General features: G+C 38.5%; 1 protein-coding gene across 8 annotated transcripts; it reads right to left on the bottom strand.

The window, feature by feature from the left end:
• Positions 1–1,089: 1,089 nt before the first annotated feature.
• On the bottom strand, positions 1,090–21,851 carry LOC137099966 (oxysterol-binding protein-related protein 7-like). Of its 8 annotated transcripts, none has more exons than XM_067477455.1 (25): positions 21,727–21,851; positions 21,292–21,357; positions 14,419–14,530; positions 12,859–13,079; positions 12,589–12,732; positions 11,651–11,704; positions 11,392–11,505; positions 11,118–11,285; positions 10,392–10,533; positions 10,086–10,204; positions 9,783–9,872; positions 9,478–9,634; positions 9,197–9,330; positions 7,940–8,032; positions 7,445–7,625; positions 7,236–7,310; positions 5,896–6,110; positions 5,641–5,778; positions 5,505–5,568; positions 5,322–5,400; positions 3,474–3,618; positions 2,880–3,030; positions 2,572–2,698; positions 2,365–2,487; positions 1,090–2,199 (listed from the first exon to the last, which is right to left on the bottom strand). In XM_067477455.1, the coding sequence occupies exons 4-25, from the start codon at positions 13,024–13,026 to the stop codon at positions 2,091–2,093; spliced, it is 2,790 nt and encodes a 929-aa protein (XP_067333556.1). In that variant the 5' UTR covers positions 13,027–13,079; positions 14,419–14,530; positions 21,292–21,357; positions 21,727–21,851; the 3' UTR covers positions 1,090–2,090. The 8 variants fall into 8 exon arrangements, with proteins under 8 accessions (XP_067333556.1, XP_067333560.1, XP_067333557.1 ...); XM_067477459.1 differs by having other exon boundaries at positions 12,859–13,054; XM_067477456.1 differs by having other exon boundaries at positions 14,419–14,527.
• Positions 21,852–23,000: the final 1,149 nt, after the last annotated feature.

Here is a 23,000-nt window from a genome sequence, read left to right as displayed (position 1 = left end):
CAGCAAGTATTCACAGCACTTAACTTTTTCCACACATTATGTTACAATGGATCAAATTCACTATTTTCCTCAAAATTCTACTAACAATGCCTCTTAATGACAATGTGAGAGAAGGTTGTTTGAAATTTTTGCAAATTTCAATGTCCAGAAACATCCTAGATGAAAACCTGTTCCAGAGCGGACTGGATCTCAGACTGTGGCGTCGGTTCATCTTTCAACAGGACAATGACCCCAAGTACACAGCCAGAACAAAAAAGCACGGGCTACAGGACAACTCTGTGAATGTCCTTGATTTGTCCAGCCTGAGCCCACACTTGAACGTCTCTCGAGAGATCTGAAAATGGCTGTGCAATGACACTCCACATCCAACGTGATGGAGCTCGAGAGGTAGAATGGGAGAAAATGCCCAGAAATAAGTGTGTAAAGCTTGTAGCATCATAATCAGAAAGACTTGAGGCTGAAATTGGTGCTAAAGGTGCTTCGACAAAGTATGAAGTAAAGGCAGTGAATATACACATGTACATGGGATTTTTTTTGGTTTTTAATTTTTTATAAATTAAATTTTATAAAGATTTCAAACAAACCTCTTCCACATTGTCATTATGTGGTATTCTTTGTAGAATTTTGTGGAAAATTATAATATTGATCCATTTTGGAATAAGGCTGTAAGATAGCAAAATGTGGAAAAAGGTGTAAATACCTACAGGTTTTAGAAAGCAGCTTTTATTAAAGGGTTTATAAACTGTGTTCAGGGGTCATATCTTCTAGCTCTTCAGTTTATTTAGAAGACAGCTCAAACTCATCAGTTAACTACTTTATAACTGCCGTAAAGCAAACACCTACTTAGTCACAAAAGCAGATCAGATGGATGGATTTAGTCATCTACAAATGACAATTTGCTTAAGTTTCCTGCTGCTTATTAAAAAGTGAAATTGATTTAAATGTAGCGACACATTTTTATAAAATGAATAAAAAAATAAAATAAATAATAATTATAACCATGATTGCATCATGAATTATAAAGCAAAAGGCAGGAATTAATTTATGAATGTAAATCACGTAACATACATAAATTTCAAAACAAGGCAGTGATTATGGAGCCTTTTATTTGAAAGAAAAAAAAAAACCATTAAGAAAAAAAAAAAAACATCTGACAGGACTCAACAGTAGTCTCTTTTCCTAATTAAAATATACCGTTGAAACATCAATAAAATACTTCATCGCATCAACTGTTCCAAGAGACAATCCTCGTCTGTCAGCTCATTTTTTTTAGCAGGAAAGAAAGCAAGAAGGCTGGGCTGACAGTGGGAGACATCGACTTATCCAGCACAAGGACACTTTAGGAAACGGATTTTTCACCCGTGTGCCACAATTAAAGGCCATAAAACTATACACACCTCCTTTATACATCAACACAAGTTTATACCATAAGACCCACTGAGGAAGGAAGCAGAATTCCACCAGTTCACCACTAATATACACCCTACAACAGCCAAACTTATTCTGGATTCCTCTGCAAGTGTATGACACCAGTTCTCAACTAGTCAGGACTGTCATAAAATGAGCATCACTAAAAATATTTAGACAGACAATTAAAACTAACAAAGTATAACGTATGTGACATTTTTCCCACAAATAAAAGACACTTTACATACAAAAGACAGACCTCTATCTGGACAGAAAAACCTGATTTTTATACCCACAATCTTCTTAAGGGCAGTAATAAATGATAAAAAAAAAAATGGATTTCAAGTTAGCATTTGTTTCTGAAATATAATTGATTATATTTGAAAGGTTTGCATTGCGGTTAGAGGTAGGCGAAAGCCTGGAAAGACATCCGGCTTTGTCCGAATCAGTCTTCATTTGTTTCATAGTGGCACCTCACCTCTACATGGCACAAACACCTGGTGAGAGGTTCATGTATGCTTTCAAACGCCCTTCTCCACTGCAGCCTTGCAGTGATAATAGCAGTAGGCCTCTGCATTTTCACCTCATTACAGTATAGTAGTGCATGTACAGGTTACTGGACTAACACAAATACAATCCATAATTTTTTTTATAAAGAGCGGTGCCATTATTTATGCAGGGTTCTACCACAGGTGTAGGTTTTCAGTCTTGGCAAAGCCCGGGTCTTTGCGGAGCTTCCAGTAGGTTCCATTATATAGCCACACCTCTCTGCCAGCCTCATCTTCAGCTTTCCTGAGAACACAATCATAGCATTTTTAGTTACAGTTACTGTGAATCTCAAGTATTTTGTATGAACTATTAGGTCCATATACGGCGCTTTACATTTAGACTGTAAGGTTGAATGTAAAGCAACAAGTATTAAAAGTTAATTGCATATTCAGAAGCTCATTGGCTCACCTGAAAAACCTGGGTACATGCTCCTCCCCTCTCTTGGCCATCTCCTTCCTCCTGTCCCTCTGCTTCTCCTCTACCTCATCCTTCTTTTTATCAGCCTCTGCTACCTTCCCCTCCTCCAGGAGCCTTGTGCACAGAAAGAAAAAAAAAAATTAAACAACTAGGCCAAATAGAAGAAATGTTTGAAGAAATGCAATCTTATTGTCCTACCTCTGATCTGGTCTAAAACGTGTGTCTGTAGGTGGGAGGACAGCTTTCAGTTCCGGTGTCAGTTCATTTAGTTCTCTAGCATAACGTGAGAAGCCGTAGAACTGGAAGTGGTCATCAGGCTGTACATCTAAACAGGATCAGATCAAGAATTAAAAGTGTGGGCTAGTTTTATACCATTATCAAAACATTTATTTGTTATAATTAATATACAAGGTATTTTTATATTCTTGTAACCAATTTTCCAAACATAAAGTCAATATTTTTATAGTCAAGGTTTTATATTTTACATTTCAAGAGATTTTACTTACTGGGCTTCCAGATGCACTTAGGTGTAGGCATAGTGTCACAGAAGATTCCTTCATGCCACAGGCCTCCAAAACGATGGACCACCTCTCCAGCCTGGTCCAAAACCACACCTTGCACCTCATTCTTACTGCTGTCAGAACTCCAATAGCGAGACTGAAATATGGGGAAATAAATGGTGGTTAAAAAAAAATAATAATAGGAAGAAGGATTAAAAAGTCCATGTATGTTTGTGCGCATCTGACCTACATTATAATTGTTAACAGAAACTGTAACAATAAAAACTAAATTCAATGTAAACAGTAAAATAAAGCTAAAACACATAATGTCTTGTTTTATAATACATATATAATAACAATTATAATATTATTAATTAATATAATAATTAAAAATCAAATCCCTGGGGCACTTTACTTGCTGTTTCCTCCTATTTGCCAAAGCATTTGTAGAAAGATTATACACATTTAACAATATAAATCAAAACAAAAAACATTTAAAGTGACATGAAAACTGACACAAACCCAATAATAAATAAATAAAAATTTGAAGTAGAAAAAGAAATAAAAGCTAAAGCTAACGATAAAACCACTTCTTCTGACCTTGACAAAGGTGATCTTGCATGTGCAGACGTCACTCTTTGTGTTTCTGATGACCACCTCACCGTAGTGCTCCAACCAGCGCTGCTGACTCAACACGTTGTGGATACAAGTCACTGCCTTGTTCCACTCGTAGTGATCACCATACCTACAAAAACAAAACAGAATTATTGAGAAATCTTTTTAAACCTGTTAGTGGTCATTTACTGATTTGGGGGATTTAGTTTTCAGTCAACAGTGTATTTGCAGTAAAGACCTTAGATTACAGCTTTTCAAAAAACAGATTCATCGTGTGGCTGTAAAAGTAATGTAGCTTTGGGGGAATGGTGACAAATAACTCTCTCCTGTGACGCCAATCTTAAATTACACTGACAAGTTTTGTGAGTCACAAGTTGGCTGAAATCTCTTGAACTTGCAATTAATTACAAATTAAACGTTATAATCAACGGCTTTCAGCTTGTCCCTCCAGGGGTCACTGCAGCAGAACATGTTCCGCACATTGATTTGGGATGCGTTTTTTCTTGTGTGTGTGTGTCCGCTGCCGTTCCTGCCGCAACCCTCCCATTTTATTCGGGCCCGGGACCTCTACCAAGGTACCCTGGATGGTCACACGTGGTGGCGTGGGATTCCAACCTTTAGTTTAGACTCATGAGCTGGAACAGAACTGTTTTTACTAGAAGCTTGTGTGTGTGTGTGTGTGTGTGTGTGTGTGTGTGTGTGTGTGTGTGTGTGTGTGTGTGTGTGTGTGTGTGTGTGTGTGTGTGTGTGTGTGTGTGTGTGTAATTGAACATACACAGTGATGTTGCCTCACACACAGACGTGTCTGTTTCACGTACAGATGGAATCCTTCTGTATGTGCCAACCAGTGTTTGCTGTTTTTCGTTGTGTATTGTTAGGTTAATTGGATTAGGAGATATATGTTTAGGCGTACAGATGATGTCATTAGTGACTTTGATGATTGCCTTTATAGTTTCCCTTTGTGTCCAGTTGTCAAGGAAACAACAGAGTTCAGATGTAGACTAGAAGAGACACAGTAACTGGAGCAAAGGAACTGACTACAAGTTAGTGGTGACTGCAACAAGGCAGAAGTGAAAGGTTAAGTGTGTAGCTGTGGAGGCACACAGTTTATTACAGAGTTCTGTGGGTTTAGCCATTGCTTGGTAAACTTGTTTGACGAAACAGTGTGTAAACCTGTTTGAGAGATTACTGTTCGTAAACTTTGAATGTAAAATTAGTCAGTTATTGGCTAAGTTGACAAGCAAACACAATAAATGTTCAATGTTCGTCATACAATGATCTCAAGTAATTGCTGGACCATCAGATACGAGTAAGATCGCCTCTACCCCCTCTCACCGGTTTTCATCTCAAAGCCACAGGGGCTGTAAATTAGGTATTGCTATATGTCCTATGCAAATGCCATCAGTTACATCGGTTTACAGTGTTTAATTGTATTTGTAATTTTGTTCTTGTTAAGAAGCCTCAGATATCTACTGATGCCCATTGTCTTACCTGCAAGACACAACATACAATGGTAAATGTTCTGGACTTATATAGCGCTTTTCTACCTATTGGCACTCAAAGTGCTTTACACTGCTTCTTATTCACCCATTTACACTCACAACCACACACACACTGATGGGGGAGCTGCTATGAAGCTGGCCAACGTTCATCTGGAGCAACTGAGTTGGGGTCCAGTGTCTGACTCAAGAACACTTTGACATGTGACAGGAGTAGCTGGGGATCGAACCAACAACTGTGGGATTGCTGGATGACCGCTCTACCTTCCTGCACCACAGTCACGCCAAGCTGTTGTCTGTTTGACTAGTGCTTTAACAGGTAACAGTAACACACCTGGGCAGGGCAACATTGACTGGTCCTGAAGAGATTATCTCTACGGATTTTCCCCAGAACTTGTTCTTCCATCTCTGATCTGAGAGCATACAGAACAACAATAACAATCAGAGCATTAGGGCTTAACTGAACTACTGTGGTACAGGTGGATTTAACATTGAGCAGTGAGAACACTGTTCCTACCTTGCCAGAAAGTGAAGTTTTCGGATTCAGCATGGCAGGCAGAGATAGGTGGATGATGACTGACCTGAAAACACAACAAACATCAGTTTGGTCCAAAGCCAGAGGAGTAACTAAAGTATTTGTTCATATTATTTACCTGCTCGCTGGTGTAATGGAAACCTCTGTCTTCTCTGTGACTCTCGTATGTTTCACCCAGAACAGGGTTGAAGGGTTTGTAGCGATTCCTCCAGGATGCCCAGGCATAGCCAGAAATGGAGAATGCTCCCACATACACCTGCAACACACCATTATTCAAATGTTTTTTTTTTTTTTTCACAATTAATAAAGTTAGCAATGAACTCATGTGCATCTCTGTTTGAACTTGTTAGGCATCTAAGTAAACTAAACTTACCATTCTCTCATATGGATCATCAGTGTGGTTGGCAATGTCCAGGAGTTCAGAGTACTCCAACTCTTCACTAAGTCTCTGCAGCAGAGACACTGGTTCATTAAGAGCGACTGGCATGGAGACTCTGGACAGGTCCTTCCCGATGTTGTTGTACAGGATGCTCATGATCCCAATGTGGCTGTTGTCGGTTGATGGGGCAGGGAGGGTGGTGCGACGACCTACAACACAGAAGTAGAATTTACTAATGAACAATAGCAGAACATGACATCAAATGAGACATAATAATGGCACTGAAAAATAACAAAATTAGAGTCCATAAAACCTGTGCGGCTTTTTTGAAGCAGAGCATTTAATTTAGATATATTTTTATTTTATTTTAATATTTATTTGGCCTTATTTGTTTGGGTTTTTTTTGGTTTCATTTTGAGGTTTGTTTGTCCTTTCGGCTTATCCTGTGAGGTAAGGGTCACCACAGCGGACCACCGTCCGCATGTTGATTTGGTATGGTTTTTATGCCGGATGCCCTTCCTCCGTGGTCCGTGGATGACTGCCTTACCAACTGAGCTCCAGCCGCCCCAAATGGCCTTACTTGTTGTATTTGGTCAAAAATTGCAAGAATGTGATTGCAATCATTAACCTAAATTCAGCTAATTCCTGTGAATTCTGTGCAACACTGCCATTTTATTCAACTGCAACTTTCCCAGATGTGTACTGTCCCTAAACACCTTACACTGGAGCTGTTAAGTGCAAACGATAGATCCACTTATGACTAGAAGCGAGGAAATACAGCCTATACAATGCATTTTAAGGGGAGTTTGAGTAAATCAGAATGATTAGTAAATGGCCATTTATATAGCGCTTTACAATGTTCATTGGTGGTAGAGGACAGATATCTGGTGGAGTACTATAAACCACAAAGTTATAGAGGCATGTTTGACTGTTTGCCAGAAATATACCAATAAAAAAAAAGTGTTTTTTGCCTATTTATGATTGTGGCTACAATTTCATTGCAGAAAGGACCTAAAAACATCACAATATGCAGCACGATTAAAAGTGTGCAAAATACTGGAGGGAATGGTCAATGGCACTATCTTTGTCAGTTTTGTTTTTAATCTTTCTATATTACAATAAATCTACTTCACCCAAAGTATTTCACAGTCATCCATCGTATGAACTGATACAAAAGACTAAAGCTCAATAACACTATGGATTAGGTGTGTCCTTAAAAAGCTGCAAGTATCAATATAGGCTCTTAAAGTAGTCTCAGTACTGGAGAACATAGACTGTCGACCAGCATTACAAAAGAGAACCATCATCCTAAATACATCAAATGGTGGTGTTACCAGTATCAGTGGCCACTGGTCTGGGTTTGTCAGGAGCACTGTTCAGACTGGCTCTGTAGCTGAGGGTGGCAGCGGCTGGAGGAGTAGAGGGGAAAGTCAGTCATTATTCCATTCCAAGTTAATGTTCAGTTGCTGGTCAGAAAGTGTTGGGAGTGGTGTAGCAGGATAAACTGATACTACTGTCGACAGGGTGGTAGGCAAACAATTACCGTGTCCCTCTTCTGGCTCAGAGTTGCTGGTGGTGGTAATGTCACTCAGGCCAGACTCATCTGAAGCCTCAGCCTCTGAGGAAGTCTCACACATGATTACCTCACTGGCGTCAAAATACTCTGCCATCGATTCGGCCACAGAGGGCGCGCGATGACTGTGGCGACCTATAGATGGGGTCCTCTGTGATGGAATGCAAAAGAGGAGAGGAAGAAAACAAATTTGTGGTGAATGGGTGGTCTGCAGTGTACACATACAGTCATATTTTAATTCAGATACTACTGTTGCCCCCTAGAACACATGTCTACTCCAGCTCTAAAGCAGAACTGTCCAAACTGTGACTGTGACCACATCATCATTATCCCTTAGATTGGCTAGTAAAGAACATGGTGAAAATGAATCCAGTAAGATAATAGATTTGACAAACATAAACAAGCTTTCACACACGCCCCAGTACACGCCCCAGTGCACGCCACAGTACACGCCACAGTACACACCTGATCTGGACGGACAGTGCAGAACGATTCCTCAGTAGAGTCAGAGGAGAGGGAAAGCGAGTGGACTTTGGTCAGACGTGACTGTATGTCAAGCTACACACACACACACACACACACACACACACACACACACAAACAGGAAACACAGAAAATAAATAATCAGATCATCATGCAGACTCCAGAGCATTCACACAGCACATGATGTTTTACTCTGTTGCTCTCCTCTAACTTAAAGTTTAGGACACATTTTGCCAATTAGATCTTTTCAATGTTGTGGCAGGACCACCTACCTTTGGTCCAAACCTTCAGATTTATGAGCTTGGCCAAAATCAAAACACAGGTATGAAAAGTGTCTGGACCGAAGAACCAAAATTTGGTCAGATCAAATTCATTTTACTTGCATAAAGTTGAAAAAAAAAAAAAAAAACAAACAAAAAAAAAACTAAAATTGACACTTGACAAAATTCTTATATATCCAGAGACAAAAATGTCTTTCAATGCTGACAGTACTGGTCCACTTATTTATATATAGACAATTGTGGAATTACTAGTAATAGTTTAAAAAAAAAAAAAGTCACCCAATCAATAGGTGCAACAATCGCATGGGTGGCATAAAATGTATTTTCTGCTCTTTTCTCAAGAACAGGAGCGAACCCACATGCTAATCACGGTGTGTGTTGCTCACAGGAAGAATGCAGGGTGACAGCCTGCTGCTAGGCAACCACACAACAAAATGAAGCCCAAAAGTACATAAACACACACATCCCTTGAGAACAGACACTGAGATGCAGCTTGGACATACAAGAGGCAGCTACGAAGAAACCCTCATGCAACACCAAACACAAAGGTGAACAAGAGCCATATGCTTGACAGAAATTAACAAGCCGCTCGACTGAAGCAACAGGGCTCAGTGTCGGCATGTGATAATAATCCTATTATTTCTGTATGAAAAGAGAGAAACAACTTGAGGTGTGTTCACACAGGTCACACCTGTGATAACTTGTGCCTTTCCTGCCTGGAAACAGACCAAACCTGATTTGCAGTTTCTCACAGCAGCTCACTAATAGTGAGGGCAGGGCCCCTATAATTTCTTTGTAGGCTGATACCAATATTTTGTTCCAATAATGAGGTTTTAAATTCTCTTTTTTTTACTGCAGGAGGAAAAGTAAATTAATTTTGGTATACGTGTCTGATTGTACATAAATAAATCTGGAAAAATAGTGTGTGTGTGTGTGTGTGTGTGTGTGTGTGTCTTACTTCAGACAGTGTGCTGCACAGAGTAGCAAGATGGTGTGAGGTGTTCTGCCTCAGGTCAGGACTGGTCCAAGCCTGCCGTAGTCTCTCTCTCTCCAAAGTCAAAACATCATGAATGGACTTGAGAGAAGCATGAACTGCAACACAACCGACAGAAGCTTCTTTAAAGACCAGTTAATAAAAATAACATTTGTCCTGTAGCAATGAGTAATACATATTGGGTTGGACATCACAGTAGTAGTAGTAGTAGTAGTAGTAGTAGTAGTGTGGGAGGGTGCCTTTACCTCTCTGGGAGACAGTGCAGATGTCCTGATGGAGTTTCTTGGCTTCAGGTGAGGTGACCTGAGGGTTGGAGAGCTGAGTGTAAACATAGTCAGGGATGGACTGAACAGATGACCCCAAAGCAGAGCTGCCACTGCTACCTAGGTGACTGGAAGTGAACTGTAGAAGGCAAGACCGAGATGAAAAATGGTATAGTTGATCATACTATGATCAAACTGGAAGACACAGAATGGACAGTTTTCTGGAACAAAAAATGAAAGTTAATCACAATACTGCAAACAAGGTGAAAGTACTAAATCAGATGTACCATTCCCCCCATGGCTTCAGCTCGGGATAATGTCCTGGAGTGACCCAACACTTTCCCCGTCTTCCTCTTAGGTTTCTCCAGGGAGAGATTCTAAAAAAAAAAAAAAAAAGGAAAAAAAATTTTTTGACAAATCCTCAAAACATGTAATTTTAATTGTACAGTAATATTTATGGTTCCTTTCTGTCATGTACATTTAAAGAATTTCATAAGTCTGTAACAATGTTACTAACCACAAATTGTGTCAACCAAATAATACTTTTCTATTGAAATAGTAATTTAAGCAACTTTCCACAAAACACCCACCTGCATACTTATTCGCATCTCCAGGTCTGTGTTTGTGATTGGTAGGCCTCCTTCCAGCCATTGCAGTCGCTGAATGAGCTGAGCCAGTTCTGTCAGCTCTGCTTGACAGCGAGCCAGCTCTGACAGAGGTTAAAGGTTAAACTTTTTAGATTTTTGGATTAGAGAACAGATCAGATTTCTAGGGTGGGGAATACTATGTTTGCTTTCTGTATTTAAATATTTTCACAGACCTCGTCATTGCCAAATATGAGAAAAATAGGATAATAAACCAGACTTTGCTGTGCAAATCAAGTGGAATCATCTCACCGTTTGAGGTTGCGTCAATTTCGTGAGTCTGCTGCAGCCATGCTGACACCTTGCTGGTCACGCCCGGGTGGGAGGGAATGGCAGGAGAAGGCCTTTCCATCTCTGGCTGGTATGCTGATGCTGAGCTAGCATAGTTAGGAGGCTGCAGGATCGAACACAGCATAGATAATGTTCATTAATAAAAAGCAAGGTTAGAAAAATTACATTTTCCTTTATTCAACTATAAAAAGACTTTCACTGTGGGTGATAAATAATAGTGGAATGGTTCGTCAATTATTCCATCGTAAGTTATAAAGACATGCTTGCAAATACTAAAATATTACCTGCAAAACTCTACCTCATTTTATCAATATTAATAATTGTGAGTCAAACAGGTATGTAATTTTAAAGGATTATTTAGAAGACAGCTTAGTCATATTTTAGTCACACAGAAGTTATTTGAAGCTTGAGAGTCACATGTTCTGCTGAAACCTTTTTGTAGGGGGTAATCTGCCACCATGGTACTGCTTATGTTCCTCTGTCTATTTAAAAGATATAAGCTTCCTGTGAAGGATGTGTACAGTGTAAAAACTGAAAGCCGCTGAGTAACAATAAAACTGGCACTGTGAGTGGGAACACCACCCTCATGTAGCAGCCAGAGAGTCACTCTATACGAATAGTCTGCTTTGATTGACAGCTCTAAAGCCATGTGTACACAATTAATGGTATTAAGAGTAATCTACTCACTGTTGCTCTGTTTTGGTGTGCAAGATGGGCCATGGCTGGCAGGTTACTCTGCCCCATGGAGAGAGCATGAAGGACGCCACGATGGACACTCATTGCCTCATTCTTCTTAAATACACGGTGGGCACACAGCTTGGTCAACCAGATGTAGAAGATATCAGAGCTCTTTGCCTAACAGCAAAGAAAGAACAAAAACAGTCTGTAAGTGTACATCAGCTGTAAACTGGGTAATGATCCTGTAACTACAGTACAAAATAATCCCAGTGAACTTTGTTACCTTGAGGTGGTAGAGGTTGTCTCCAGCATCCAGGTCTATGCGTTTGGATTTTTTGTTGATGGACATAACAGCCAGGCTGATGTCCAGAGAGCCGTGGAGCTTCCCTCTCTGAATCTAAAACAATGACACACTCATTTTTTTAACACTTGTCTTGCTGGCTATTCAACATGTTTAACAGATCTGTTACACCAGACTGGAGTTAGCTAAACAAACACAGCAAAAAGTTCTGTTGGAAGCTGAATATATTTGAATGACTTACATCTTGCTGTGTCTTTGAATACCTAAGAATTCCCTTCTCCAACATGAAGTATCTCTGAAAAGGACCAATCACAGTGAAGTGGTTAAAGAGAAACTAAAGATGACTCAGAGAGTGTAGTATTAGTATTTAGTCATAATCCGTTTTCCTCTGAGTTTTTTCACTTTGAAAAGTTGTTCTCCTTTAACCATGAAAAACTTCAGAGCTGTTTTGCACCAAATCAGTACAGAGAGATAAATCTGAGTCTGCTCCCAGACAAATCAAATTCCAAGTAACTTGAGTCGGTACTACTATCACAATTAGCGTTTATACTGCAAGTTAAGGGTCACCACAGCTGATCATTGGTCCGCATGTTCATTTGGCAAACATTTGATTCCTGGCGTAACCCTCTCCAATTTCATCGGGTTTGGAACCAGCACTGCACGGCTGGGGGCGTTTGGGGTTCAATGTCTTTTTCAGGTACACTTGAACATGTGGTCTGTGAGAACCGGATGTGAACCTCCGACCCTATGATTGTCGGTTGGTTGCTCTACAAGCAGAACCACTGCTTCCCCATCATAATTGGCATTCTTACTATTATAAAAAGAAACTAATATGTACTAAAAACACAAAACATGTATTAAAGTTTAAGAAAAGAAGCCTCTGAAGTCTCATGCAATGTATTTATTAAGTTAGTTTAGGGTTTTAGTTTCTTATAAATTATAATCAGTTGAGTAAATTACCACAATTTCAATTGTTCTACTCAGCATTTCAAGTCTTCAACTAATGTTTTGGAAATCTGACAGCGAAAATTTGGGAACTGAGTTTTAAACTACAAACCTGAAATATTTATGTTAAATAAATATTAATAGAAATTGTTTAAACACTGAAAGTTTGTGGAATCAAGTTCAGATAAACAGAGCTGAAATGTTCAGATGTTGTCCAATCTGTGCTGTGCTCACTTTATGCCAGCCGTTGAGTGGGTACTTCCGCTTCTTCATCAAGTATCCCTCACAGATCCCCGGGATAGTGAGGTCCAGAGAGGCACCAGGAGCTGCACACGTCTCCAAATGCTGCAAGTCATCCATCACCTCCCAGTTTCGAGACTAGGGCAAACAGAAAATGATTATTACAAAGTAAACAAAATTAGCAGCCAGTGTGCATATTTCCAGAGCTCGGATGTTTTCTAAAAAAACAAAACGCATGAGATTCTGTGGTGGTGAACTTGTTACCTGCTTTGGGTGTCTGGAGGAGCCAGTGCTGCTGTTCCGTGAGTGGCCGGGTTTGAATGTACTGATTGGAGATTTGTCAATACTGCTGATCATAGACTGGCTACTGCTCAGAGGAGGTGGACACACCTGGGGGTCCATTGGTATAAGGTGATGAGGAAAGCGCTGCATTGAGTCGAAGGCCACTTCAGGGCAGGTTCTATCTCATGGCAAAGTACACACGACTGTGGGGGTCAACAGTTTAATCAGAAATAAATTAAGAAGTTTGCAAGAAAAGTTGTTGTGTTTTTCTAAGTTAGCATTTGTAGAAACCAACAAAGACTGACTCATTAAAGTCATAATCGATTCATAGTCGATTACAGGTAACTGACAAGAAAAAACAAACAACAAAAACAAAAGACAGACAAAAATACTAGAAAAAAAAAAACTTGAGCCTACTTCTTGCATTCTAAACACCACAAACAATCCGTCATACAGGTCACTGTTATCTTTTCATCTATACATCCAATTATGTCTTAACTATATTTCTATGTGCTTTCACAATATTTGCCTACTCAGCTTTTTAATCAAATAAGATACCTTAACTCACTGAATGTGAACATTTTAAGAGTCAGACTTCTCTAAACATAATGTTGGATACTGGATTTTACGGCTTAAACAGAAATCTCTGGACATCTTTAATAGATAACACACATTTACACGTGTGAAAATACTCCTAGCTAATCATCAGTGCTGATGTAGGAAGTATGGAAGCCACTAGACGACTGAGTAAAACAATGAAATGCAGTGGCTTTTCCTGTTCCTGTGGAAAAAAAAGCAACACACCCTCCTATGTAACTGCTAGCATTCCATTTGTTCAGCAGATGACAACAGTCCACACACTGTTCACTTAAATTCCAGTCTACACTTTCGAGAACCCTGATAAGATTCTGGTGTTGATGGCTGGGAGCCATTATCACATGAGGGTTTGTTCAAAGAAATGGTAGCCTAAACCAAAACTCCAATAGATTTTCATGCTAGTTCATAGTTGCATATTTTATGGTTACAATGTCATTTATGTAGAGAGAAGCATTTTAAAAAGGTTCAAAAATTAGCAAAACAAATCACAAACACACACCTCAACACTGTTGATTTTCATTGTCCAAAAACAACTACTAGAAACTGAACTTGCATGTAGTTCTGTTGATTTCCAACAACATTAACACTACCTGGTAGTGTTACTGTTGTGTTGGACAAGATGTGATCAAATGTGTGTTCGGACAACTACTGATTATGGTTGATTGTGGCCAACTGGTGTAAAATGCAAGAGGTGTTACTCAGAGGTCTAACTTTTACTTTGCTTTTCTCTTTGCCTTATAGTTTATAATATCAACATAAGACAAAACACTACAATACATTTATGTATAACACCTGCCCCCAACTTTGAATGTATAACAGTGTCAAGTGCAAGTGGTGATAGTAATAATAATGTCGCCAACACTAGCACATAACAAAATGAGGATATGGACACCAACACTTCAGAAATCAGAAAGTGTCTTGATGATGCTAAAGAGTAAAACACACCTGTGTTGGCCCAATGCCTTATCAAGCTGTTCCCCCGGTGGTGCACAGGAAACTCCTTTATCGTGGTCTCAACAATGACTGCAGGGTCCCAAAACGTTACCTCCAAATTCTTCTTTAAAAAGAAAAAAAAAAATAAGTGTTTTTCTGTTTAGATTCCTTCACCATTACAGTGCTCTCTCAAAATCTCTTTTCACTGTTCATCTGTGTTGCACTGAGAGCAATGCCACACCTGACTGATGAGGTGCTTGTCAGACGGGTGCATATCAAAGCCTGTGGGTATCTGGGCGGGGCTGAAAACACAGCAGCACTCTCTACCTGACCAAACAGGCCTGCGAGTTCTACCATGACGAGGATGAAAAGATTGGCAAGCGATTTCTTGTTACTAGATGCACCATTAAACACATTAGAGCTCTTAAACCTAGTCAATCAATTCGGAGGCAAAATGTAACTGCTGTGAGTGTGACTGTAAAAGATTAAAGATGCGTAGTGCTCAAGCTGAGACACTGTAATATGTTCGTTCACTACCATAAACACAGAGTTTGTTAAAAACTATAATGTCCAGCTGTTTTAAAGAAATTACTGCAACTCATGACCAAAATGTTGCATTACAAATATTGAGAAACAACTCTTCACTAGGAACCAAAGGGTTTGGAGCTGAGATAAAGCTCCTAAAGAGTGTTCTTTTTTGTATCATAGTTTAAATTCATTTTGCAGTCTGTCTAATACATTGTAAATTAGCTCCTGGTCGGTTCAGTTTTTCGTGCACCATTATGAAGGTTGGTCTTGAATTCAGTCCCTAACTCTTTTCAGAATTTGTCGCGAGCAGCTAATGAGCTTGACAGTGGTACAGTGTGGGTCCAAAAGGTTCAAGTTAATCGTGTTAGAAGAGTTAACTCTTCTAAACTTTAGACAACTACCAAACATGTTCAAAGAAAGAAGTTCCATTTTACAAAGCAGTTACTGCGCCAACAGATAGGAAGTTTTAAGTGGCCTCAGATCATAAGTGACTTTTTAGCTAAAAAAAATAAAATAAAAATAAACATTTCCACAATTGCAGGCAATCCACACTATAATGAGGCTGTAAAACATATGTGGTAAACTATCAGTATCCCTTGGCCAGAAACAGCTGCCATTCACAATAGAAACCCGGCATAAACACTTAATACACCCACTGTGAGGCGGAGACAAAAGGGACCCCAGAGACGTAACAGTATAAGGTTAAAGAAAGGCCCAGTTTATGCGAATATGCTGTGATGGAGTTTAGCGGCAGGTGGGCAAGAGTTAATTGAACAGTCTTGACTGGAGGAGAATCAAAGCCGAGTTCACTACCTTTATGAATTAATTTTAAACAAATTAGAGGAAAAGCTTATTGCTGCAGCCTCAATTTCCTCATTTACTATATGTGTTTAACATTTTATGTAACATAAATTAGACAGAACACAAATGGGTTGTCTGTGTGTCTGCTGTGACTACTGTGCAGTCATAGCATAACATGTACATAAACATATCCACCCTTAGTAATACAGCTTCACCAGAGCCCAGCAAATTGTTGCTGCTGGTGTGAATGTAGCATAACCGTACTGTAGCGGAAATAATGAAACAGTCTGCCCGTTACTTTACAATTAATAAATTTATTTTAAAGAATGTAGTCAGACTTATAAATAAATATGGTGCATGTGTCTGATATCTATATAAAGATTAACAAAATGTATTATTTTATACAGTACATGTAGACTGGACTTTTAGGCCAAGTCTGCTAGGATGCAAAATCTTCTCACTGTGTATCATCAAATCCAGTAAATGAGTTTTTTGAGTGGATGCCAAATTTTCTTCCATGCTTTGAACTACATGTTATTACCTTTTTTGAATAAACTGGCTTGAGTTTTCAGACACTGAGTATGTTGTGTGGGAAATACGTTTAGGTCCATTGCTCGGTAACACAAATCAGGTGTGTAGTGGTTGGACAGAAGCTACTTTGAATAAAAGTGGTTAAAAACAACCTTACTAGGAGGTTGCCAGGTGGCATTTAAAGAACTCAAAGCAGGAAAAACAAGAAGAAAAATAAAGAAAAATGATTTTCAGGTCTGATAAGACAAAAAAAATGTTACTCTGACCTTTAGGTCCAAAAAGATGACAACAAAACACAATGCAAGAGACCAAGGCTTCTTAGAAATAATGCAAAACAGTTCAACAACTTAAGACCAGTCAAGTTATCAACAGAATAAGTTAGTAAATGATTTAATTTATTGTCTAGGAAGAATTCTGCGAGATGCACAACTGTGGGATATCCTTTGTATGTGGCTTAACAGATCCAAGATCAAGTGAATATTGATGGATGTTCAAATCCTGAATCACATAATCCGGTTGTTTTAGTTCTTCAAAACTCACTTGAGAACTGGATTAGAGCAGATGGATTTTATCATCTGGGATAATTATGTAAGGCAGAAGGAGAAAGATAGAATAAAGAGGTCAATTGAGAGGAAGAGATGGGTGAAAGAGAGGGAGAGCACATTTGTAGAGCAGCTATGAAGAATTTAAAGACGCTGCAAAAACCCCAAAAGACGGAGGCAAAAAGTGTCGGACAAATTACTGGCACCATGTCCACTGATCTGACCGTGAATCGTTTTTTAAATGTCTGCATTTAGAGCAATTAAGCACAACGAGAATGTTGAAATGGGTGAAAGTTACAAGAATATTCTAAATTATCCGACTAACCAGTTAAACCACATTTGAAGAACGGGGCCTCGATCATCTATAAACTCATTCTTTAAAACGCTTCTAAAAGCAAATTGATAATCTTTTAGCACTCTGTCCAATCATCCTTTTACAATCTTTAACTGCAGCTCGTGGACAATGACCCTTAAGAGTCCTGCATCTACCTCTTAGATGAACAACCATAATGACACGTATTCAGAAAAATACATCAGATGATGTCATAACCCAGGAATGACAATGATGAGCCAAGTCATTAATCGGGACTGTGAAAGAAACTCAAGACAACCATGACAATCATGTCATCTGACTAGTAAACCAGAGATGGCGCATGGGCTGAAATACAGCGCTACAGGAATCATTAAAAAAAAAAAAAAAAAAAGAAAGAAAAGAAATGTGAACTAATATTTAAAAGATCTTGTCATTATACCTAATAATTGCTCACTTTTCTATCCCGTCTTCTGTCTAGTATGTATTTGCTGATTTGTCTGAACTTAAACCACCATGAATGTAATAGGTTTCTTGTTAATTTACATACAACTACCTACTGTGAATGAGCTGAAACGTGGTTGAGCGCAATTATACGTACATTCAATGTATTGTTTATTTATTTAACTCCCCAAATATTATTACTGCTTGGACTTTTTATATTGAGTTTAAGTGTTGTAACAAACACAGTTTTTTAATACAATTAACTGCTTTGAAAGAGTTTCAATAAACATTTTGGTATTGAAATACACGAACACAAGCACAAAAAAACTCACACTTCTAGTCACCTGTGTTACCAACTCGGAAGCTTTCTGCCTTCACAACTTTTGAGAGTACTTAAACAACTGTGCACAAACGGTCTAGTGTGTATAGGGAACAGCAGCCCATTTTTAGCTGTAAATGTGTTTAAATGACCAATTCATTAAAAGCAAGAATCTACATTTTAGAAGGTTTCAAAATTAGAGGTGGATTTAGTTGTCTAGAGTCTCAAGACTTTCGCCTGGTTGTCTATGGTCAGAAATGAATTGATGTACATGTAATGCTTTTAGTCACCTGGCTACAAATCAAATTCTCACTTGTACAGGACAATACAAAAATTGATTAGGATTAGCACCTATTCAATTCAACTTTATTTACATATCGCCAATTCACAACAAAGTCATCTCAAGGCACATAATAAAGTCAAGACTATAAAGATATATGGAGAAAGCTAGGAAAAACATTTCATTAAGGGTTGGAAGGACAGAGTTCTGAAGTAAATAAACCCACGAATCTCATGAAAACAGTAATTCTCACATGTGCCTGTGTCAAAACAAACATGGCGACTGGCAACCAGAAGCTTGTAGTTTTATAAACAGAGCAATCTGCACTAAAATTAACAAAAAGTAAAAAAGACAAAGCACAAATTTAGAGCGAGATCCCAGGGGCACGGACAACATAGACCATGTAGCCTACAGAAATTGAGGTAAAACAATTTACTAAACCAACTTCAGGTAAGCATGTAGATTTTGTTTATCTCCCTTAGCTGTCACCAATGTCAGTTGTAAATATTAAAGATGCTATAATACAATAATCTAAATGACACTGACTGGATGTTAAGATTGCAGCAAGCGATAATGCAGAAGTTTTAGGCCCTTAAGGTCATGACATTATTTTTATTTTATTTTTTTTTATAGTATGAAAATGCTACTGAAGAGATTTATTTTAGTAGAATGTGATTTCTAACTTTATAGTGAAGATACAATAAATATCAGCTCTGACAAGGATACAATTATGCTTCTTACAGAGAAGACTGTTGTAGTCTACTATCTGAAATGAGATGTGAGACATGACAAAGTAAGCAGGCAGTGATGCCATCAATGGGGCATTTTGGAGCCTTTATAGAATGAGTCAGAACAAGAGCCATGCACTGAATAAACCTTTAACCTGACAACAGAGCTTTCGGTTATGTAGCCTAAAAGATGACTTTGTTGTGAATTGGCGCTATATAAATAAAGTTGAATTGAATTGAATAAAACTGGGAAACTTACTAGAATGTGCCGTACAGACAGACACCGTAAATACATTGTGTGTGATAAGGGATGAAAGGTGAAAGGACACATCCTGAGAAAGATGTTTTGTCTGATAAATGATAGAAAGATTACATTTCCTTTAATGCCACAGATTCATAAGAACATAAAACATAACAACTGGGACTGATGTCAGACCTGAGTAGTCAGTTTGTCGGGCGTAAAACAGGTAATGTTGCTGTGATGTGTGTCTAAAGAGTATGATCAGCTGTGGAGTCCAATCAGGAAAAGATTTCAAATGAAGGAGTGCCTCATTCGAGTGAAAGACTTCCTCGAAGGGCAACGAGATGTACAGCATCTCCTGTCAAGTCCTTGCTTCTCTGAAAACCAATTCATTCTGAAAACCTACATGACAGTGCACCACTCAGTCAACAGCCGTAGTAGGTACAACGAAGTCACACCAAATGTCAGATTTCTAAACTAGTGCAGCTTGCTACATGTGGTGTGATTTAAGGGAAGTGCTAGAACAATCTGTACTGTAACATTCATGTCTAGTTGAGGCCATGCCAGACAGGACTGTTACCTGAACAGACTGGTTCTCGCCCTCTCTCTAAAGGAATGTAACAGAGCAACATACACAGGCTGTTTGGTCACATGTGACTCAATGTTTATCATACTGTTTACCACCCACCATTACACTAGCAGGGGGATCATAGTTAAATATGAATGCTGGCCATGATTAACAGATTTCAGAACAGCTTGCTCTATATGGGATGTCAAAGTTGCACAAAGCACAAAATTAAAACTACAAGGGAGAAATTATTATTTTGGCTGATTGGTGTGTATCTACTTTAGCCTGATGTAAGGGAATCTATCAAGTACCTAACGTTTTACAAATTATAAAAGGAGGAAGGAGGCAAAAACCCTTAAATTAATGGTTTTAATTGACTAATTTGTTAAATGAGAAGACAGCTTCAGCATTTAGTTCTAATTTAAAGTCAAACATTGTGCAATATTTGACCAATTTATTTGGCCAATTTATTTTCTCACACTGCTTTTGTTCAGACAACAACAAACATTCGAAATTTTTCAAATTCTCTTTTTGATCCAATATTTTCATTTTTTCCTAACAAACTGTAGTTATGACATCTGTGCCGGTATCACAAAGTAATGGAGCCTACTCCTAACCTCTTGGCCTCTTGTCTCTCAGATTATTATGTGCAACAGAGTTCTAGGAAACTAGTATAACAGAGACATCTACCACCTCACAGCTAGAAGGCTGCGTTTTCGCGTCCCTGACCGAGGCCTTTCTGGGTGTTCTCCCTGTGCTTGTGTGGATGTCCTCAGTTTCCTCCCACAGTCCAAAGACATTTATGTTTGGTTAATGCCCATAGGTGTGAATGTGAGTGTGAATGGTTGTCTGTGTATGTCTCTCTCTGTGTTGGCCAGGAGATAGGCTCCCTGTCTAGGATGTACCCTGCCTTTCACCCTATGATGGCTGTGAGAGGCTCCATCCCCCACGACCCTAAAACACAATAAGCTGTTAAAAGATAATGGATGGGTGGATAACAGATATCAACAAGACGTACTGATGGCGAGGTACGTGAAGAAATACACAAATCTAAGACTTATTCATGTCTGAGTAGTACAGGTCCACGTTTTGTGTGCGGTGTGTGTCATTTATTGACAGTATGTTTGTTTCACAAAGCTGAGCGTCCCACTTTCCAACCCACACACGTTGTAAAACCAAGGAAAAGGTGTTTACCAGTTTTATTGGCATTTGAGGTTTCTTAAATAGGTTACATTTTATTGCAAAATTAAAAAATATTATACAACATATTTGGCTTGTGTGTACCAAAGAACTAGTCTCAGTGTTAAATAGGTTTTTTTTAGCAGTAGGATTAGGAAATGCCACTGTAGCTACAATGTGTTAAAAATATTTTTCTTAACGCAATAGGGAAGATTACTGTTTTCAGGATGACTAACGTTAAACTGGTCTTTCGGCAAAGCGACAAACACATTCAGATGCGCGACAATGATTTTAAGACCCACTATGAAGTTTTTCTCGTCAGCAAAATCTTACGGTCCGCTCAGTCATTCTAATGGAACAAAACACAAACTGTGACTATGAGCAGAAGATAAAGAAAAGAGTCAAAACACTTACGTGAATTCAGCAGCAAGGGCAGCAGAGTTGAAGTCTCCCAAACCAGACAACACCGCCAACTAGCATCTGTGGAGGAGGAGGTCGCGTTATTGTGCAGCACCGCTGATTTAAACAGGTTCGGTTCGACTGGAAAAATGTTTAGCTACTTGTGTAACGCTGAACTACACGGCAGAAGTTCTCGCTAACCGTCTTTTTCTGTGACGGAATTTTTTATTTTTATTTTTTAATGGTGAAAACAAAAACATTTGCCCACATATTTTAAATTTGTAGAACAACTCAACCATACGACGCGCATATACACTACGGCCTCGGACCACACACTCCACCAAATCCTAAAACTCTCTGTTTCCGTTTTAAAAACTGAAACGTTAAATTATGAAGCATTTTCTTCTCACTAACTGGTCCAATTCACAATTTCTTTCATCATTCACTCACCTGTTACTATTATCAAGCTACCTACTAACCGGCGACTGCACCTGCTAAACTGATGAAGACCCTCTGCTACATGTAACCATCCGCATTCACCTGAGTCTGCACGCGCGCACATAGGAGTTTCCAAATGAACCAGAATGACAGGTGCATCATGGGAAGAGCTTTTCTTTCTTTTTTTTATGTGCTAACAGATTATGAATTATTCAGATTTACAATTAGGGAACATGACCACTTCTTTGTGTATATTAATACAATTAAAACATTCGGTTTTTTATAAATTTAATAAAATAAAGATAAAATTACAACAGTTAAATGAATACACTATTTCTTCATTTAAAGATAATTGAATCACATTTTCATAATTTATATTACGAGTTTCCCTGTTAGAAATTACACTATCTATCTTTACTAAAGCATTCTGCTGCCAATGACATAGGAATATAATTGTTCCACCATCATTGCTTATTTCAAAACCTGAGATTGATTTATAAATACTGCACATTAAGAAACAGTAATCAGAGAATATATTATACAAAGTCAAATCTCATCTAGATTTTTGTATGTAGATTTTTACTTGCTGTGCAATTGACCTAAAGAGATGGACGGTGGCGTCTGGTGTAGCCATTTTAAGAAAATTGATTTAGAATATTAGATGAAATGTTATTATTTACAGCAGAGATATTAGCAATACCATGGAAAACTTTGGTGGAGAAGATGAACCAATCAATTAACTTTCAGTGAATAAGCAGCACATGTAATTAAAATAAGAAAAACTCATTTCAAGCCTAGATTCAATATTCTAACAGAAGGTTTTCAGATTTAGTTTCTTTTTCAATCTACAGAAATCTCATTCTCATGAAAGGTAAAAACTATTATCACCAGAGGAAGGACCTGGAAAGAAACCTGGAAGCACTTAGCCAAAGTGTTTTTAGTCTTTATGCATTTAGTTTGGATATCTGGAGAAAGACTGAGAAAGGCTGGAGTATTTACTCAATACTGCATTCACCGGTCAGCCACAACATTAGGTACACCTGTACAATCTCATGTAACCAAATCTGCCATGAGTTCTACTTGTCCAAGGTTAGAATTTCTCAGTTTTTAAGTCAAAACTGTCAGAAGCATCATAATTCTTCTGTGTGTTTGATCTCGTCATAGTGGATGTGGAGTGTAAAAACTACAAAACAAATTCAAATCTGCATCAAGTAAAACATTTCAAGCTACCTCAGGTCTTATTTTTCTGTATTAAAATGTATTGCCAGCCTTTTTTAAAACTTTTT

This window comes from Channa argus, chromosome 15, assembly GCF_033026475.1.
Source record: "Channa argus isolate prfri chromosome 15, Channa argus male v1.0, whole genome shotgun sequence".
Taxonomy (NCBI): domain Eukaryota; kingdom Metazoa; phylum Chordata; class Actinopteri; order Anabantiformes; family Channidae; genus Channa; species Channa argus.
The sequence above is the reverse complement of the archived record's forward strand: the minus strand, read 5'-3'. Positions and strand labels throughout refer to the sequence as shown.

Excerpts from the sequence above, each read along its gene's own strand:
- LOC137099966 (XM_067477455.1), bottom strand. The coding sequence starts at position 13,026 with ATGCAGCGCTTTCCTCATCACCTTATACCAATGGACCCCCAGGTGTGT. Across the intron at positions 9,873-10,085 it reads AGATGCGAATAAGTATGCAG|AATCTCTCCCTGGAGAAACC; the intron begins GTGGGTGTTTTG and ends TTTTTTTTTTAG. Across the intron at positions 2,699-2,879 it reads TAAGTGCATCTGGAAGCCCA|ATGTACAGCCTGATGACCAC; the intron begins GTAAGTAAAATC and ends GATCCTGTTTAG.